Below are 16,825 nucleotides of genomic sequence, written 5' to 3' on the forward strand. Positions count from 1 at the left end.
CTAGTGTGACTAATTTGAATTATTTGACAAATGAATTTAACTGCACAATCAATTACATATACCAAATTTAACCACAGCAGTTAATCATAATTATTACCATCAATCACACTGTTAAAAAATTATTATAAATTAATATTCACAGACCTCCAGTATATATACAACAGGCACCTAGGACTACCTTTACTACTATTTTTCTGTTAAGTGCAGCTTAACATTAAATCTACAGTAAGGCTCGGACAGCACTATGAATGCCACGTCATCAGCTCACAGCCCCATGATCCTCAAGGAACATTTACATTTACCTCATTTGTCTGTCAGTTTCTACAAAGCCACACACAGTTGAAACATAATGCAAGTGAGCAGTTCAGGATTAAGGGTCTTGTTCAAGGACCCAACAATTGCTGATTGATTTTACCATGATTTAAACTCAACAGTAGCCCAGTGCTTTAAACACTGATCTTAGCACCTATCATAAAAATTCTTTTAAGCAAACACACACACAAAACTTAACTTATTGTATCCCTTACAGAAATCTCACACAAACATCAAATAAGTTCTCTATGACTTTATTCTATAAGTTTAAATGTAATATTTAGTCTTACTTGAACAATATACTGTATTTTCACAAACATTTCGTATTACTGGTCATCATCTGGATGTCAGCATAATTGAACTCATTTGAATTCAGTGTGTTATTTCCCAAATGGTTTGAAACTTGAACGTTGTAGCAACATATATTGTCCTTTGCTCTAAACTATGTACAAAGACTAACCATGTGAGCTTATAGGTTCCTGATTCAGCTTTAAGCTTAAACATCATGTGTTCACTTGGAAGTCACCAGATTTTTTGGAGCGAGTGTTAAGGTTTGACTGGCAGGAGGAGGCACGGAGTATTCCGGGTATGTTGTTTTTCCCTAGAGAGATAGATCGTTTATTAAAAGTGCTGATCTCTCATGCTGCTCAGGGTCAGGAGGATACAAAAGCCCCCTCTGTCTCACCAGAACAATCCAGTGTTGAGGTATATTGTAGTCTTTTTGTCCAGGTACAGAGGGCTGGAGCCAGCACAATGTGCACCCTTTGACCTTGGTATGATATAAATGGTATGCCTCGAGAGCTACGGCACTGTTTATTTAACCGTCGATGATGGCACAAAGGAGCTTTTTGCTACATCTTGTGGTTCTGGTTTTGCTGGGTCTTACACTGGAGACAGATTACACCGATGCCTTCAACCCCAGCCGTCTCCAACAGCACAAAATCCTCCACCTGGGTGAGCTGTGAAACTATCAGAGTTTTACATTAAGTTATATAGTATACCACTTTAAAGTAATACAGTTTTATGTTAAATTTATTAGCTGGCATTATGGTTCTCAGGCTCTAAATGCAGTTTGGTTAAAATTATGTATTGTTCTGTTTATAGACTGGCCCAAAGATTGTGGCCTTTCTTACTTCAAACCACACACCACAGAACGCATTGTATCAGGCAATGAGGCCAATCCTCACTCATGGCCATGGCAGGTCTCACTGCAGGTGAGATTTTAGATTTCTAAAATTCATTAAAAACATGTGATTTAAATAATACTGGAATGTTGGACTTCTGCAATCTGTCACACTATAGGTTCGTCCCAGAGGCAGCAAATATTACGTCCATGTGTGCGGTGGAACCCTGATCCACAAAAACTGGGTGCTCACTGCAGCCCACTGCTTTCAGAAGTAAGGATTAAAGACAGATTAATTCTATTTAGTCAATGAACATGTTCTAATTTCTCCAGTTTTAAAAAATAAATTTTATCAATTAAAACTTTATCCAGATAGAATTACTAGTAATAAGTGAAATGGGTATATTAGTAAGTCAACCACTGATGATCTTGATTAGCCATGACTGACATGATCAGTTCATTCTCTCTATCACATTGCATAGGAGTAAAGCTGAAGATGCAGGTAACTGGCGTATTGTTTTGGGGAAGCACCGGCTGAAGAAATCTGAAGCAGCCGAGCGTATTTTCCCTGTGAAGAGAATCTACAGACATGAGCATTTTCGTTACCCTCTGCACAGTGAACTGGACTACGACATAGCTTTGGTTAAAGCAGGCACAGACATTCTGCCCAGCAACTTTATCCGCTACGCCTGCCTGCCGCGCAAGCAGACCAACTTAAAACCTGGCCATTACTGCTGGGTGACCGGTTGGGGGGACACACGAGGTACCTTACCTCTCGTTTACTAATATACAACTAGAATATTAGTCCTTAGGAAGGACTCTAAAAAATTTTAAAAGGTGGAAGATCAAGTACTCAACAGAGGCCATAAATGCTTACGACAGTGGATGTGCTGTTAATTTGGGGCTGTGTGTATTTTTTGTGTATCTCAGGTGGGAAAGATAACGTGTCACTGTCTGAGTCATTGAACCAAGCCCGTCTGCCTGTCATCGACCACAAAACATGCCGGCAGAAGAAGTTTTGGGGAGACCGTGTGAGGGAGTCCATGATCTGTGCTGGATTCAGAGACACAGAGGGACCTCCTGCTGCCTGCCAGGTAAAGTTAATTAAATAACATCTATTTAAAAATTATTTCTAAAATATATAGACATCAAAAAACAGGATGGAAGTCTTTTTGGTTACATTTTAGCTCTACCTGAAATATGCATGCACTACAAACGGTCACATATATAGACTGGAGTACTTGTGATGGAATAAATTATTTTAGAAAGTAAGGAACTGACCTGCATAAACACAGTTACCATGTTTCAACATCTATAAACTTTATGTTAAACAGAACTATAATTGTATAAAATTCCTGTATTGATCTGTACAATGGGGCTTATTAGAACATCTAACAAATTTCTGAAAGTTTATATGGAAAATTACTATTACTAAAAGTGTTTCAAGCTTAAATCTTAATTGTAAACAGAAAATTAAAACTGAAAATGATTTTTCCATCCAGGGAGATTCCGGTGGTCCTCTAATGTGTCAGGTGGGTGAGGATCGTTGGGAGGTGCGTGGCATAGTAAGCTTTGGCCCCATCGGCTGCACGGTGGAAAATAAGCCCAGCGTCTTTACTCGGACTCTTGTTTACATCCCCTGGATTGAGGCTACTCGCATCAGGGACTTCTTTTTCCACTGATCTCCCTGCCTTCGGTGACCACCAGGTCCAACTCTAAGGGGTTTACAGTTGTCGACTGTCTATAATACCTGGCAGTGCATTATTTTAATGACCGGGCAGATACCAAGAGCTTACCAACTTCCTTTATGGGCTTGTTGGCTGCCATCTTCTGCTATCTTTTTAAACAAATAAAACACATAAAACTGAAAATGAATAAAATAACATTGGTGTCTGTGTTTTTGCACATTAAAAAAAATCTATTTGCTCCAAAACAGCCTGCCGGGATTGTTATTGATGTAATTTTGGATTTTCACAGCCTGTGAAATGTATTTTTTGTTCTCAGTGTTCCCCAAAGATGATATAAGAAATACCACAACACATAAGCCACGTTCACACTGCAAGTCTTAATGCTCAATTCGGATATTTTGCTCAGATCTGATTTTTTTTGTTTGGCTGTTCACATTACCTTTTAAAATGTGGCCTATATCAGATACCAGTGTGAACTGTTTGCTGTTTCGAACTGACCCGCATGCGCAAAACGAACAATAACAATGACGTTACAAGCAGCAAGCCGTTGTGCTAAAAAGTTGGCGAGGTTATGGAGGAAGTATTGTATCATCTGGTGCAAGCAAACATATCATGTAATGCTATGATGTGATGTATTCAATGCAAGCATTATGAGCTGGTTCACGTAACCACTTTATATAACACTCTTAACACACACGTTACCAGTCAGCAAAAAAAAAAAAAAAAAAAAAAAGGTTTCGCCGGCACATAATTGTGACGAATGTCGATGTAGATTGACGTAAAAGTCCCATCAAATCCGCCTTGGCTGTTCACACTGCGGCCACATTGGAAAAAATCAGATTTTGGTCTGATTCAGGACCACATATGGAAGTGGCCCAGATCTGATTTGAAAAAATCAGATCTGGGCCAGATTTGAGTGTTCACACAACTCCTGAAGAAGTCTGACCTGGTCACTTGACCCCAAAAAAAACGGATTTGGGCCACTTTTACCTGGTGTGAACGTGGCCATAGTATACTTCTTAGTTTGCATGGAAAAATAAAAACACAGAAAAGCTTTTATATATATATATATATATATATATATATATATATATATATATATATATATATATATATATATATATATATATATATAAATTCTATTTAAGTGTCACAAAGATTAAATATTTAGTTTTTTAGTTAAACTCATGGATGGCATTGTGTTTCAGGGCTCTTTTGATCACTGAAAACAATCTTGGACACCTGTGATAACTAGATTGCCAGGTGAGCCCAATTGAAGGAAAAACTACTCAAGGAGGGTAATTCCACATTATTAAGCAGAGCACCATTTCCATGCAATATGGGGAAGAAAAAGGATCTCTCTGCTGTCGAAAAGAGTGAAATAGTTCAATGCCTTGGATGAGGTATGAAAACATTAGATATTTCACGAAAACCTAAGCGTGATCATCGCACTATTAAGAGATTTGTGGCTGATTCAGAGCACAGACGGGTTCGTGCAGATAAAGGCACATTGAGGAAGATTTCTGCCAGATCCATGCATCGGATCAAGAGAGCAGCTGCTAAAATACCATTACATCGCAGCAAACGGATATTTGAAGCTGCTGGTGCCTCTGGAGTCCCACGGACATCAAGGTGTAGAGTCCTCCAGAGTCTTGCAACTGTGCCATAAACCTTCTATTCGGCCACCACTAACCAATGCTCACAAGCAGAAACGGCTGCATTTCGCAGGAAAAATACATGAAGACTAATTTTCAAACAGTCCTGTTCACTGATGAGTGCCGTGCAACCCTGGATGGTCCAGATGGATGGAGTAGTGGATGGTTGGTGAACGGCCACCCTGTTCCAACAATTTCCCTCATGAAAGGCGGTGGTGGAGTCATGTTTTGGGCCGGAATCACAGGAAGAGAGCTGGTCGTTCCCTTTAGGGTCCCCGAAGGTGTAAAGATGACCTCTGCAAAGTATGTGGAGTTTCTGACTGACCACTTTCTTCCCTGGTACAGAAGGAAGAACTATCCATCCATCCATCCATCTTCTACCGCTTATCCGGGGCCGGGTCGCGGGGGCAGCAGTCTGAGCAGGGACACCCAGACTTCCCTCTCCCCAGACACTTCCTCCAGCTCCTCCGGGGGAATACCGAGGCGTTCCCAGGCCAGCCGAGAGACATAGTCCCTCCAGCGTGTCCTAGGTCTTCCCCGGGGCCTCCTCCCGGTTGGACATGCCCGGAACACCTCCCCAGGGAGGCGTCCAGGAGGCATCCGGAACAGATGCCCGAGCCACCTCAGCTGACTCCTCTCGATGTGGAGGAGCAGCGGCTCTACTCTGAGCTCCTCCCGAGTGACCGAGCTCCTCACCCTATCTCTAAGGGAGCGCCCAGCCACCCTGCGGAGGAAACTCATTTCGGCCGCCTGTATCCGGGATCTTGTCCTTTCGGTCATGACCCAAAGCTCATGACCATAGGTAAGGGTAGGAACGTAGATCGACTGGTAAATAGAGAGCTTCGCCTTGCGGCTCAGCTCTTTCTTCACCACAACAGACCGGTATATCGACCGCATCACTGCAGAAGATACACCGATCCGCCTGTCGATCTCCCGCTCCATCCTTCCCTCACTCGTGAACAAGACCCCAAGATACTTAAACTCCTCCACTTGAGGCAGGAGCTTTCCACCAACCCGAAGGGGACAAGCCACCCTTTTCCGGCTGAGAACCATGGCCTCGGACTTGGAGGTGCTGATTCTCATCCCTGCCGCTTCACACTCGGCTGCAAACCGTCCCAGTGCACGCTGAAGGTCCTGATTTGAAGAAGCCAACAGGACAACATCATCTGCAAAAAGCAGAGACGAAATCCCGTGGTCCCCAAACCAGACTCCCTCCGGCCCCTGACTGCGCCTAGAAATCCTGTCCATATAAATAATGAACAGGACCGGTGACAAAGGGCAGCCCTGCCGGAGTCCAACATGCACCGGGAACAAGTCTGACTTACTGCCGGCAATGCGAACCAAACTCCTGCTTCGGTCATATAGGGACCGAACAGCCCTTAGCAGAGGGCCCCGGACCCCATACTCCCAGAGCACCCCCCACAGATCACCACGAGGGACACAGTCGAATGCCTTCTCCAGATCCACAAAGCACATGTGGACTGGTTGGGCAAACTCCCATGAACCCTCCAGCAACCTGGTGAGGGTATAGAGATGGTCCAGTGTTCCACGACCGGGACGAAACCCGCATTGTTCCTCCTGAATCCGAGGTTCGACTATCGGCCGAATTCTCCTCTCCAGTACCCTGGCATAGACTTTTCCGGGGAGGCTGAGGAGTGTGATCCCCCTGTAGTTGGAACACACCCTCCGGTCCCCCTTCTTAAACAGAGGGACCACCACCCCAGTCTGCCAGTCCAGAGAGGCACTGTCCCCAGCCGCCACGCGATGTTGCAGAGGCGTGTCAACCAAGACAGCCCCACAACATCCAGAGACTTGAGGTACTCAGGGCGGATCTCATCTCAGGAAGAACTATGCTTTCCATAATAATCTTCATGCATGACAACGCACCATCTCATGCTGCAAAGAATACCTCTGCATCAATGGCTGCTATGGGGATAAAAGGAGAGAGTCATGGTGTGGCCTCCATCCTCCCCTGACCTCAATCCTATTGAGAACCTTTGGAGCATCCTCAAGCAAAAGATCTATGAGGGTGGGAGGCAGTTTACATCCAAACAGCAGCTCTGGGAGGCTATTCTGACATCTTGCAAACAAATTCAAGCAGAAACTGTCCAAAAACACTCAAGTTCAATGGATGCAAGACTTGTGAAGCTGCTATCAAATAAGGGGTTCTATGTTAAAATGTAACGTGGCCTGTTAAAATGTCTAAAAAGTTAAAATGTTAAGTTTGAAATAGCTTTTGATTTCAGTAAATATGCTGCAAACACAAGTGACAATTTTCAGTTCTTTACAACCAATAAAGTGTTTTGAAACTTACTGTGTGTAATAATTTGGAACAGTGCATTGTAGGTTTACTGTTATTAGGAGGTTTGTTCAATAAAATTTGATTTGTACTCTTAATAGTTGATAACATGAGAATTATGCTGACTGTTATTTACATCAATTATTTAGGTAAATGAGAAAAATATCATTTGCATAATAATTTGGAACAGTTTACTGTATACATGTATAGAGAGTGAGATAGTGCCAGGTCTCACTGCTCTCAGACTAAATATATATTTTAGGCTTACTTTCTGGTTAAAAAAAGCCAACTAAGGCTTATCATGCAACTACAGTCTGATCAAATAAGGTGTTGTGTTTAGGAACACTAGAGAAATATAAACAGCAATTCATTTGTCTTCTGTTACTGCTATAAAATCCTGATCCCTCACTCTCTGTGAATCCAGAGCACATTCTGGGACATGAAAATACACACTGGGTGGGACGGAATTTTATGGAGCGTAATATATCTACTTTGTAAATACATTTGTGCTATTACAATATTAACAAAATTAAATATCTAGCACCACACCTACTCATGGTATCACATCTGATAAACACATGTATAATATTATGAAAGAGGCCTTGTTATTAAAGCTTATTTGAGATGAATAGCTTAGTATATTTTCAGGACAAACCTGAATCCTCATGCTAGCACAAACAGCACAGTAATTTTTTTCAGTTTTGTGTTTAATATTTGGAAGGTTATTACATTACAATGGATAGGAATATTCTATACTATTACAAAGAGAATAGCTGAGATGTGATCACAAAAGAGAAGTTCAGAGCACAGGCTAGACTTCAGTAACCGTAACTAGAGAACTTCTCTCCTGTTATGAGAGTCTGATATTGGCTACCATGACCCAAGTGCATGTTGAAATCTGTCAAATGGGTAAAAACATTTATAATTACAATGTGTGTATACACATATATATATATTTATATATTTATATATTCATGGTCTTAATCTTGGAACAAGAAATTAATCGTAATGGTGCTTCAGTCAGCCCAGAGATGACCTGCAGTACAAAACAGTCTAATATGATGATAAATATACAAGTATTTCAAAATTCTGACTTCATTTTTCTTGGCTGAATCCTGATTTTTGATGATATATCTCAAAATATTTTGTACGCCTTTCAGTGAAGCCCATAATAAATATGGTGGTCCAAGAATCTCTTTTGGCCATTCTGTTGCACACTATTGTGGAACATGGGCTTTAAATAAAAATGTCCATGGTTTGGTCTCAAGATCCTCTTTAATAATGTATAGGAGTCGTGCCTTTAAGGTGATCCCAGTTGTTGTATAGGGCATATAATCCTGACATGGCTAATCCAACAAGGCCTCCTCTGGCAACTCCTTTTAGTCCACCTAACACAAACATAGACACAAATTAGAAATACCAGAACAACTAAAATTGCTAAATATTTACATGAAAAAAAATCACTCACTGTTTATGCTTGTGTTTTTTCTATGGCTGATTGATTTTTATGTTTCACTCACTTGTGGATTTAAACATCATCCCCGTTAACGTCCCAGCAGCTACTGTGTTAATGTCATCTTCTGCTCCTCTGGCCTTTTCTATAGCCACACCAAATGCACTGTACAGCAGAGCTGTGGAGAGACCGGGTGGTGATTTCAGTAAATGTACCTTACCCTAAGTGCTTGTGAAAGCAATCTATAGCACTCTCATTAAAATGCATCACTTCACATGTCTTACCTATTGATCCTAATGTGTTAGCCCATGATGCTCCCTGTCGTGTGACCATGTTTATTATTCTGAAATATAACAGTTAATGAAGAATGTGAGTACATTAGAAAGCTTTTCCATATTATTATTATTATTATTATTATTATTATTATTATTATTAATAATAATAATGCTTCTTATACACAAATCCAATTTCAACACCTTCATGTCATCCAGACAAAATATTATGGTGGAAACACATCTGAACAATTTGATTCAAAATATTGTTCAAAAGTAATTTGCATTTATTGTCCAAACCATAGAAACAAAGACCATAAAAAGATAATTTATACCTCAAATAACTGTTCAATATAGATGTATATTTAAAATGAAGCCACCTTCATAATACAGTAATGATTAAAATAATTAGTATTAGTCCCTTTATATTATATTGATATATGACAATTTTATCTTTACAAAAATCGTGCATTCAAAAAAAATGGTGATATTCAAGCAAGCTTATTATTTAGTTTATATATTTTTCCTTTCATTAAAACCACATCAGCTACACAATTTATGAGTTTGTAAACTCCAATTAATCAGTGGTCAGTAGTGACTGGGAAGATTAAGTAGGTTATGAGCCTATTTCAGCATTACATCATTTGATATGTGCACGGTCAAGATTCCACACTTACTGAACATTTCTGGGTTTTGACCATGCCATATCTCTGGTCTCCTTCAGACCCAGACGAAGCCCATTCACTGCTCCAAATGCGGTCCCTAAAACACATTAGACACAATCCTTCAAATACCAGAGTTCCTGCAGGTGAACATCGAAGACCCGGGCCAGACAAAAGACCATCTCACCAGTTATGCAGGATGCTCCAATGGTGAAAAAGGCTAGTTCAAAACGGCCACGTGTTTTGCTTGCTCCAGTTGGCAATATAAATTCTTCTGTGTCCTAAAGAGAGACGAGACAGATAGAAAACCCAGCTTTTACTACGTATGTCAGTGTTTAGCAGGCTTATTAATATAAAGATAAATCTAAACTCATTTGTCTCAAAAACATCACATTTAAAATAAATACATTTTAAAAACCATGCAGAAAATGACAATGCACAAACCTGCACAAGGTAGCGAGGGTCAACATTGAGGTAGGGTGAGATGGGGTTCATTCCAGTCACTGGGTATGAAAAGAACAGCATGAAACACCCACAAATCTCCACTTTACCACGTGTTCATGTGTTAAAGAGTTTTAAAGGTCACCAAAGCGACGTGATCTCCTTTAATGACGTGATCAACAAGCTATAGACGTGTGAACACCAGTGAATTATGGGATTTCATAAAATACTCTACATTCTCCACTATGCTTTTAGACAGGATGAAAAATGTGAAGGTTCAAAGTTTGACTAGCTAACAAAACAATCGCATGGTGTCAGTTTAAGCAGGTGAAAATAAACAAGGCTTTACTCACGTGGGACTCCAGAAAGCGTCGTGTTTGAATACTCAGAACCTCCTCCACCAAACATGCCACCAAATCCTCCTTTATAAGCACCAGATGCTGGAGCACTGTTATCCATGATCCCCACAATGACAGACTAAATCAAACGAACCTGAAGTGGTGACACTGGTGCTAACGGTAGCTACAGCTAAAGCTATGTGAGTAAATTATTCAGACTTCTTTACTAGGGGCGGTGACAGTACCTTTAATAGACTGTATACAGAGCCAATAACTCTTCTTGTTAATCACAACGCAGGATATTTGATTATGTATTTAAAAAACGAGTTCTTCTTGATCGCCGGTTGTGTGGAACATCATGTCTGACCTCCACCACGCCGTGCTGCCGGAAAACAGTATGGAAGGGCATCGCACTGCCGTAAATGAACCTGTGATACGGGTTAAACGCTCTAGAATTCAGTTGGAGACTGTTCTAAAAATCCAATTAGTCAGTTGCATAATTTAGTCTTAGAATCAAATCGAATATATCATCTTGAAAATGTAGTGTTCTTCCCACCTTTTTTGTTGTTGTTGCTGCATTACAGCATTACTATCATTTTACGACACTTCACGACAGTTCGTGTATGAGGTTGTCCCCTTCAAACACAGTTGAGTGTAAAACTGAATGTGTATTAACATAAGTGTAAGAAAAATACGTCCATTGTTTGTGATACTTTTGATCATTTTAAAGCATTTATAAAAACGGAATATATTAAATATGTCATGAACTTGAATCTGCTTTTCTGGCCTCTTTTTTTCTTTCTTTCATTGTTTATGCAAATATCCAGATATTAAAGTTTTAAAAAGCTGAAAATGTGTATAATATATTATATAATCATCACCATCATCATCATCATCATCATCATCATCATCATCACCACCATCATCATCATCACCAGCACCATCATCACATCATCATCATCGTCATCATCATCATCTCTTGAGCCTTGATTGGGCTTTAAACACTAGATGGCAGTCAAGAGCTAACTTAAAACACTTTGCTTTCAAATTGCTTAACGTCAGGAGGAAATCAATTACATTCCAATAACGAAAAGTGCATAAATGTGTAATAAATATAAATGATAATACAGTTTGTAAAAAAAAAAAATAAATAAAAATAAAAAATGGACCGGTATATATTGTTCTACACATTTGAGTGTTTTCCCAGTGCTAAAACACCAACACTCAGGAAGTGCTGTTAATCACCTGAATATTGTGATTAGGTGTGTTGGAAGCAGCAAGACTCAAAAACTCAAATATACAGGACAGAAGGTTCTCCAGGACCAAACCTCTGCTGTAGACTAATCGTGTTGATCTCCGGTAATCTCTAGAAGCTGCATAGCTTTGTGGGAGAAATGTCTGTTTGACTTCAGTCTTTATCAGTCACAATGGCTGTTTAAGCTCTGCTCCTTCTTTCTGCTTCTTTTCCACAACTTGAGGTGGAGCAATAACATTTGCCATTGTTGTTATTCTGTGAGCTCAGACTTTCTGGCATCCACACTAAATTATCCAGGGCTTTCTGTGGGAGCAGAAATGGCTCAGTGTTCCCCAACAAAAAGGCCATTGAGAGCCAGTGGAAGGCCTCCCATGGGCACCCACACTGTCGAACATACTAAATCGCTGCAGTGGAGTTGGAGAAACGGCTCCCTGTGGAAAATGGCTGATGTGGGGAACAAGTTTGATGTCATTGCACATGATTCTCAGACAATATTTATTTTTCACCATAAGTGTTTTTTCTTCACCAGGTTTTTTTCTTCCTTTATGGTTTATCATTTTTACTTATTTTACTTGCTTACTTACTAGATATTCTTTTATATTTACTTTCAGATTAAGCTTTTAAATTTACTTTATGGGCAAACCAAGGCACAACAAAGTATGTTTGATGAATTCAAATGGACACACACAGACACACACACACACACACACACACACACACCAATAGTACCCCAAAGGGACAGGGTTACCATGGTGACATGAAAGCTGTGCAATGCCTCTGTACTTCAAACTGCTTTGGACAAGATGAGAGGAAAAGGCAAAGCAGCTTTTTACAAAGCTTATCTGGAATCTTTAAGAACTACACATCTTAAAAATGTCTGTAATAAATGCTTAATTATGTAATGTCTGGGCGAGATAAAATGCAAATAGTTTTTTGTTTGTTTTCTATTTTAAATGCCCATACAACTGTATAACTTCTTCTTGTCATAATTCCTGATGACAGCCTTGATTAAAATTCATTCTGTACATGTTATTGGTCAAAGTCATACAATTTACATTTATTTTAAGTTTTCAGTTATATTTCAGAATCAGAATCAGGTTTATTGGCCAAGCGTGTTGACACACACAAGGAATTTGGGTCCAGCTGTTTGTGACTCTCAAAAGTACAGACATAAATAACAGACATAAGACAATGCAGACGATGAGAAACAATATAGACAGAATGAGTATTAAATATGAATATAGAATATGAACGATCAGTTATGTACATAAAGTGTGGGAGTGCAAATATCAATATTGTGCAATATTATGCTTTTTGTACAATATATAGCAGCAGTAGTGTGTGTAATATATACAGATGATGTGATGACTGACAGTCCTGATAATGCAGTACTTATAGATATGAGGCAGTGAATATAATTATGGTGAGTTGTTGATCAGGGTGATTGCCTGGGGAAAAAAAACTGTTCCTGTGTCCGGCAGTTTTAGTAAGCAAAGTTCTGTAGCGCCTGCCAGAAGGGAGGAGCTGAAAGGGCTTGTGCCCAGGGTGCGAAGGGTCAGTGGTCAGTGGGTTCTGTTGAAATGTCACTCAAATGTGTCTGAAAATCGGTTTAGTTTCAAAAAATATTTATTTTTTTACCATGTGGCATTGATTACAGATGTCTATGCAAATATTCAACAAAATAAAGGAAATTAGATCTTGTCCTTGATCCATTACTTGCTTTGTGTGAGTCCTGAGCTCCTCTAGACTATTGGATGCTGACTGCAGTCGTTCCTTCCCACCAGGTTTGGACAGTGTCCAGGACTGAGGAACCAGCGTAGGGGTCCAGACTGGAGCCAGACTGCTTATTCCCCCTCCTGAGGGTGGGCAGGAAGAGCAGCAAGATGAGGAGAGGAAGAGGAGTGGACAAGTATACAGAGGGGAATGGGACACAGACCAGCATGCAACACCACCCTGCTGCTCCAACCCATCTCCTTTCATGTGTTTACAACTGCATGTTTATCTCACACCTGTTTATCTAATTCTATTCAAGTTTCATGATGAGTGGAAACTTCAGAATTCAGTCATGTGTCAGTTCAGGCATTATATTATCTTTTATTCTCTCCAGTACTGAGTGTTTCCCTTTATATAACGAGCTTCTAAACTATTTCAGGGACCATTCAGACATAAGTGCATTACAGGAGCTCATATGGGCTAAAACAAATTTCCAGACACACTTTAGACCACAAGATACATTTTTTTAATCAAAATAATTCAAATATTAGAATTCTAGACACATCAGATACTGTAAATATGTAAGACACCTTTATTTAATTGTGCCATTAGCGATTATTTACCATTCCTAAATTTTCCTGAACCAAATTCAATTTTTTGGATCAAATATTCTGTATCATTTTATTGTTTACTTTTTGAATATATATTTTCCTATTTGTATTGAAATTTACATTTACATTTACATTTACAGCATTTGGCAGACGCCCTTATCCAGAGCGACGTACATAAGTGCTTAAATCTCTAACATTGGATACATTAATGCTGGCTCACTAAGTTACATACTGTACTTAAGATACCATGAGTTTAAAACATTTGTTCAAAGTTACAATGAAAAAGTGGCAAAGGGTGAAGTGGCAAAAGGCAAATTTCAGTTACATGCAAGTTAATGATATTTATATATTTATATTTGTCTTTATATCATAAAAAATATCTGACTTTTTGGAAAATAAACAAATCCCTGGGACAACTCGGCTCTCACTAGAAGAACCGTGGCTTTATATACAGTATATATGTAACTAAAGTGTGTATTCAGCAGTTTGCTGATTGATGCACTTGATTCTCAGATCTTGATACTCCAACTCTCCAAGACAATGTGAGTAAACAGTGATGGTTTCCTGTCTTACATAAAACTGAAAATATTTGGGAGAAGTGTGTGTGTTTGTGGAAAGAGATATCTCACACAATAGAAAGGAAGTGTTCCTCGAAGCATGAGAGCACACCGCACCCACTTCACATCCTCCTGCTAGACATGTCATGTTTGTGTTCATTGTTTCAAACCATTGTTTTTTTTTTACTACCATGGTTTCATTAAGCCACAAATCTCACACACACCGACACTCACAGTGGATCGATCAAACCATAAATATTTCATTATGTGAATGATCTTGCATCTGAGAAATTGGAAATATTAAATTAAAGTACATACTGTAAATGTAAATATATACATATAAATATATGGCATGTGGATTCCAAGCACGAAGAAATAGGAAAAATTTAAACAGAGTTCCTGTTAGGCTCATGTGAAGGGAGGAGATGGGATGATGTCCTCGGCCATGTCAGATCATTAGACAAGGAAGGAAAGAAGGAAGAGGAAGGAGGGAAGGAAACAGCTTCTATTTTTATTCAGTGTTGGGTCAGAGGCTCCTGAGCATGTTTGTAGGAAGGTCACATGCTTCCATTAAATGGGAAAGTGTAAGTGTGTGTCTGTCTTTCCACCCAAACCATCAGCTTGGCCCATTATCTGCTCATTAAACTAGCCTCCTGTGTTGTGCATCATTATTTGTGTATTTGTGTGACTTGGACATGGTGAGCTGAAAGGTCTCATACAGAGCTGAAGAATTCAAGGGATAGGAGGAGGCGTTAGATACTGAACAAGGGCAGACGAAACTGGGCTTTTAATTATAGCTTACAGAGATGGAAAAAGAGGAAGAAAAGACAAGACAGAATGGTCTTATATGGCAGCTAGCAATTTGGGTGAGAGAGGACTCATTTGCCACACAATGCTTAGCCAATAGTTGTTTTTTCTGTAGGACTTAATAAATCAATTTTGTTTGTTTGTTTTGTGCAGCCGTTATTTCTTTCTGATGATGGTTTTGCAGTATGTTTGTTTTGCTCTCAAAGCAAGAACACGTATCTATTCATCTTATTATATGAAACGAGTTTCCATAGAATAGACTTCTCAACCTGTGGACTTACCTGAGCTAGGAAAAATTCAAGGAACCATTTTAAATAGTTCTCCATTTCCACTGAACATGCTAGATCAATGTTAGCTGTGAAATCATCTCCCCCTCAATAGTTTAGTCATGTATTTAAAGCCAAAGTTCAGAGAGATTGTGGACTGAGATTTGTTGAAAGAGGCTAGGATATGCTGAGGACAGAATAAAGCTGTTTTCACCATTTCCTACATGTGTCTTCATTACAAAAAGTAATTGAAATAATCATGTTAATGTAAGTGTACAAGCCAGCTGAACATACGAGGAAAACAGCAGATGATGGGTGTGGTACTGGCTATATCATATATAATACATGCTGATGTCATTCTGGTTTCCTGGCTGTGTGAAATTATTTTATTCCCCAATCTCCTTCTTCAAAACTTGGAACACGTTAGATTCACATCTGTACTCCAGTAAGACACTGACTGTGGTGAGCAGTTGGTTCTACATCTCTTTAGTGTGGGACTAAAACAGCTACTGAGCACACAGCAAGGATGGAAAACACAAACAAATGATAAGTGGTAATAAATAAGGTAAAAGGCAGCAGATTTGTAAATTGTGAGTATTTTAATTTTTAATTTTTTTTTTTGCAAAGCTTAAGGCTCAGTGCTCTTAACGCTCAGTCCAAACTGTTACTGTCTACAATATGCCGTGGTGTATGATATTTTGCAGCTGCAGATCCACCCATGGGACAGCCGAAACAGTTCAAACTGCCATCAGCTACACTCTCGGCCTGCTGCAACCCTAGCTAAGATTAGTATGTGTATTGGCACATAAAAGCACAAGAGAAAAAGCGACAAAGTTAGTTTCTTTTAAAACTATGATTTTTAATATCCTGCTATTGCTTTTTTCAGTACAGAGTTTAGTCTTTAAAATGTCAGTTCAACACTCTTTTGCTTAATTTCACACAGTTTGATCTGAAAAGATTCAAAGCAGACAAATTATCAAAGTCGTTAAAGATAAAGTTCTTTAAATGTTAGTACCAGAGGCAAGAAAAGATTAATCAGATTATATAAACAAAACTGTTATTAGCTCACACTTTACATAGAAAGGCACAGAAGTCAAGCAACACTAAAACTCAAAAAGACAAACCAAATGGCCCAGCAAACTCTATTATGCTATATTAAAAAGGGAATTGAAGCAATGGCTACAACATTATGCTGGGTATTAAATAATATTGTTCTACAAATCAAAATAATAATAATAACCTGATTGGCATTTTGTCCCTATTAAAATGAATGATATTTTAACACCAGATTTCCATGAAATACCACAAATCATGATCGACTGAAAAACTTCTCCTCAAATATCAATTTCTGTAATAAGGCATAAGAGTTCATA

The 16,825-nt window shown here is 39.2% G+C and overlaps 2 protein-coding genes across 2 annotated transcripts; one reads left to right on the plus strand and one right to left on the minus strand.

The window, feature by feature from the left end:
* Positions 1-1,142: 1,142 nt before the first annotated feature.
* zgc:112285 (uncharacterized protein LOC561476 homolog) lies at positions 1,143-3,117 on the plus strand. The gene is made up of 6 exons (XM_060890163.1): positions 1,143-1,266; positions 1,417-1,526; positions 1,615-1,709; positions 1,918-2,198; positions 2,366-2,529; positions 2,938-3,117. Exons 1-6 carry the CDS (start codon positions 1,143-1,145, stop codon positions 3,115-3,117), a joined length of 954 nt encoding a protein of 317 aa, XP_060746146.1.
* A 4,646-nt stretch (positions 3,118-7,763) lies between these two features.
* timm23a (translocase of inner mitochondrial membrane 23 homolog a (yeast)) lies at positions 7,764-10,647 on the minus strand. The gene is made up of 7 exons (XM_060890169.1): positions 10,259-10,647; positions 9,909-9,967; positions 9,652-9,745; positions 9,480-9,564; positions 8,815-8,873; positions 8,598-8,708; positions 7,764-8,465 (listed from the first exon to the last, which is right to left on the minus strand). Exons 1-7 carry the CDS (start codon positions 10,362-10,364, stop codon positions 8,353-8,355), a joined length of 627 nt encoding a protein of 208 aa, XP_060746152.1. The 5' UTR covers positions 10,365-10,647; the 3' UTR covers positions 7,764-8,352.
* Positions 10,648-16,825: the final 6,178 nt, after the last annotated feature.

Source organism: Tachysurus vachellii, chromosome 2 (assembly GCF_030014155.1).
Source record: "Tachysurus vachellii isolate PV-2020 chromosome 2, HZAU_Pvac_v1, whole genome shotgun sequence".
NCBI lineage: Eukaryota > Metazoa > Chordata > Actinopteri > Siluriformes > Bagridae > Tachysurus > Tachysurus vachellii.

What these genes read in the sequence shown, in the direction of transcription:
- zgc:112285 (XM_060890163.1), top strand. Translation starts at nt 1,143, where the DNA reads ATGGCACAAAGGAGCTTTTTGCTACATCTTGTGGTTCTGGTTTTGCTG. An exon ending in CATGGCAGGTCTCACTGCAG is followed by an intron (nt 1,527 to 1,614) that starts GTGAGATTTTAG and finishes GTCACACTATAG; the next exon opens with GTTCGTCCCAGAGGCAGCAA. An exon ending in GACCTCCTGCTGCCTGCCAG is followed by an intron (nt 2,530 to 2,937) that starts GTAAAGTTAATT and finishes TTTTCCATCCAG; the next exon opens with GGAGATTCCGGTGGTCCTCT.
- timm23a (XM_060890169.1), bottom strand. Translation starts at nt 10,364, where the DNA reads ATGGATAACAGTGCTCCAGCATCTGGTGCTTATAAAGGAGGATTTGGT. An exon ending in TGGAGCATCCTGCATAACTG is followed by an intron (nt 9,565 to 9,651) that starts GTGAGATGGTCT and finishes AATGTGTTTTAG; the next exon opens with GGACCGCATTTGGAGCAGTG. An exon ending in GATGATGTTTAAATCCACAA is followed by an intron (nt 8,466 to 8,597) that starts GTGAGTGAAACA and finishes TGTTTGTGTTAG; the next exon opens with GTGGACTAAAAGGAGTTGCC.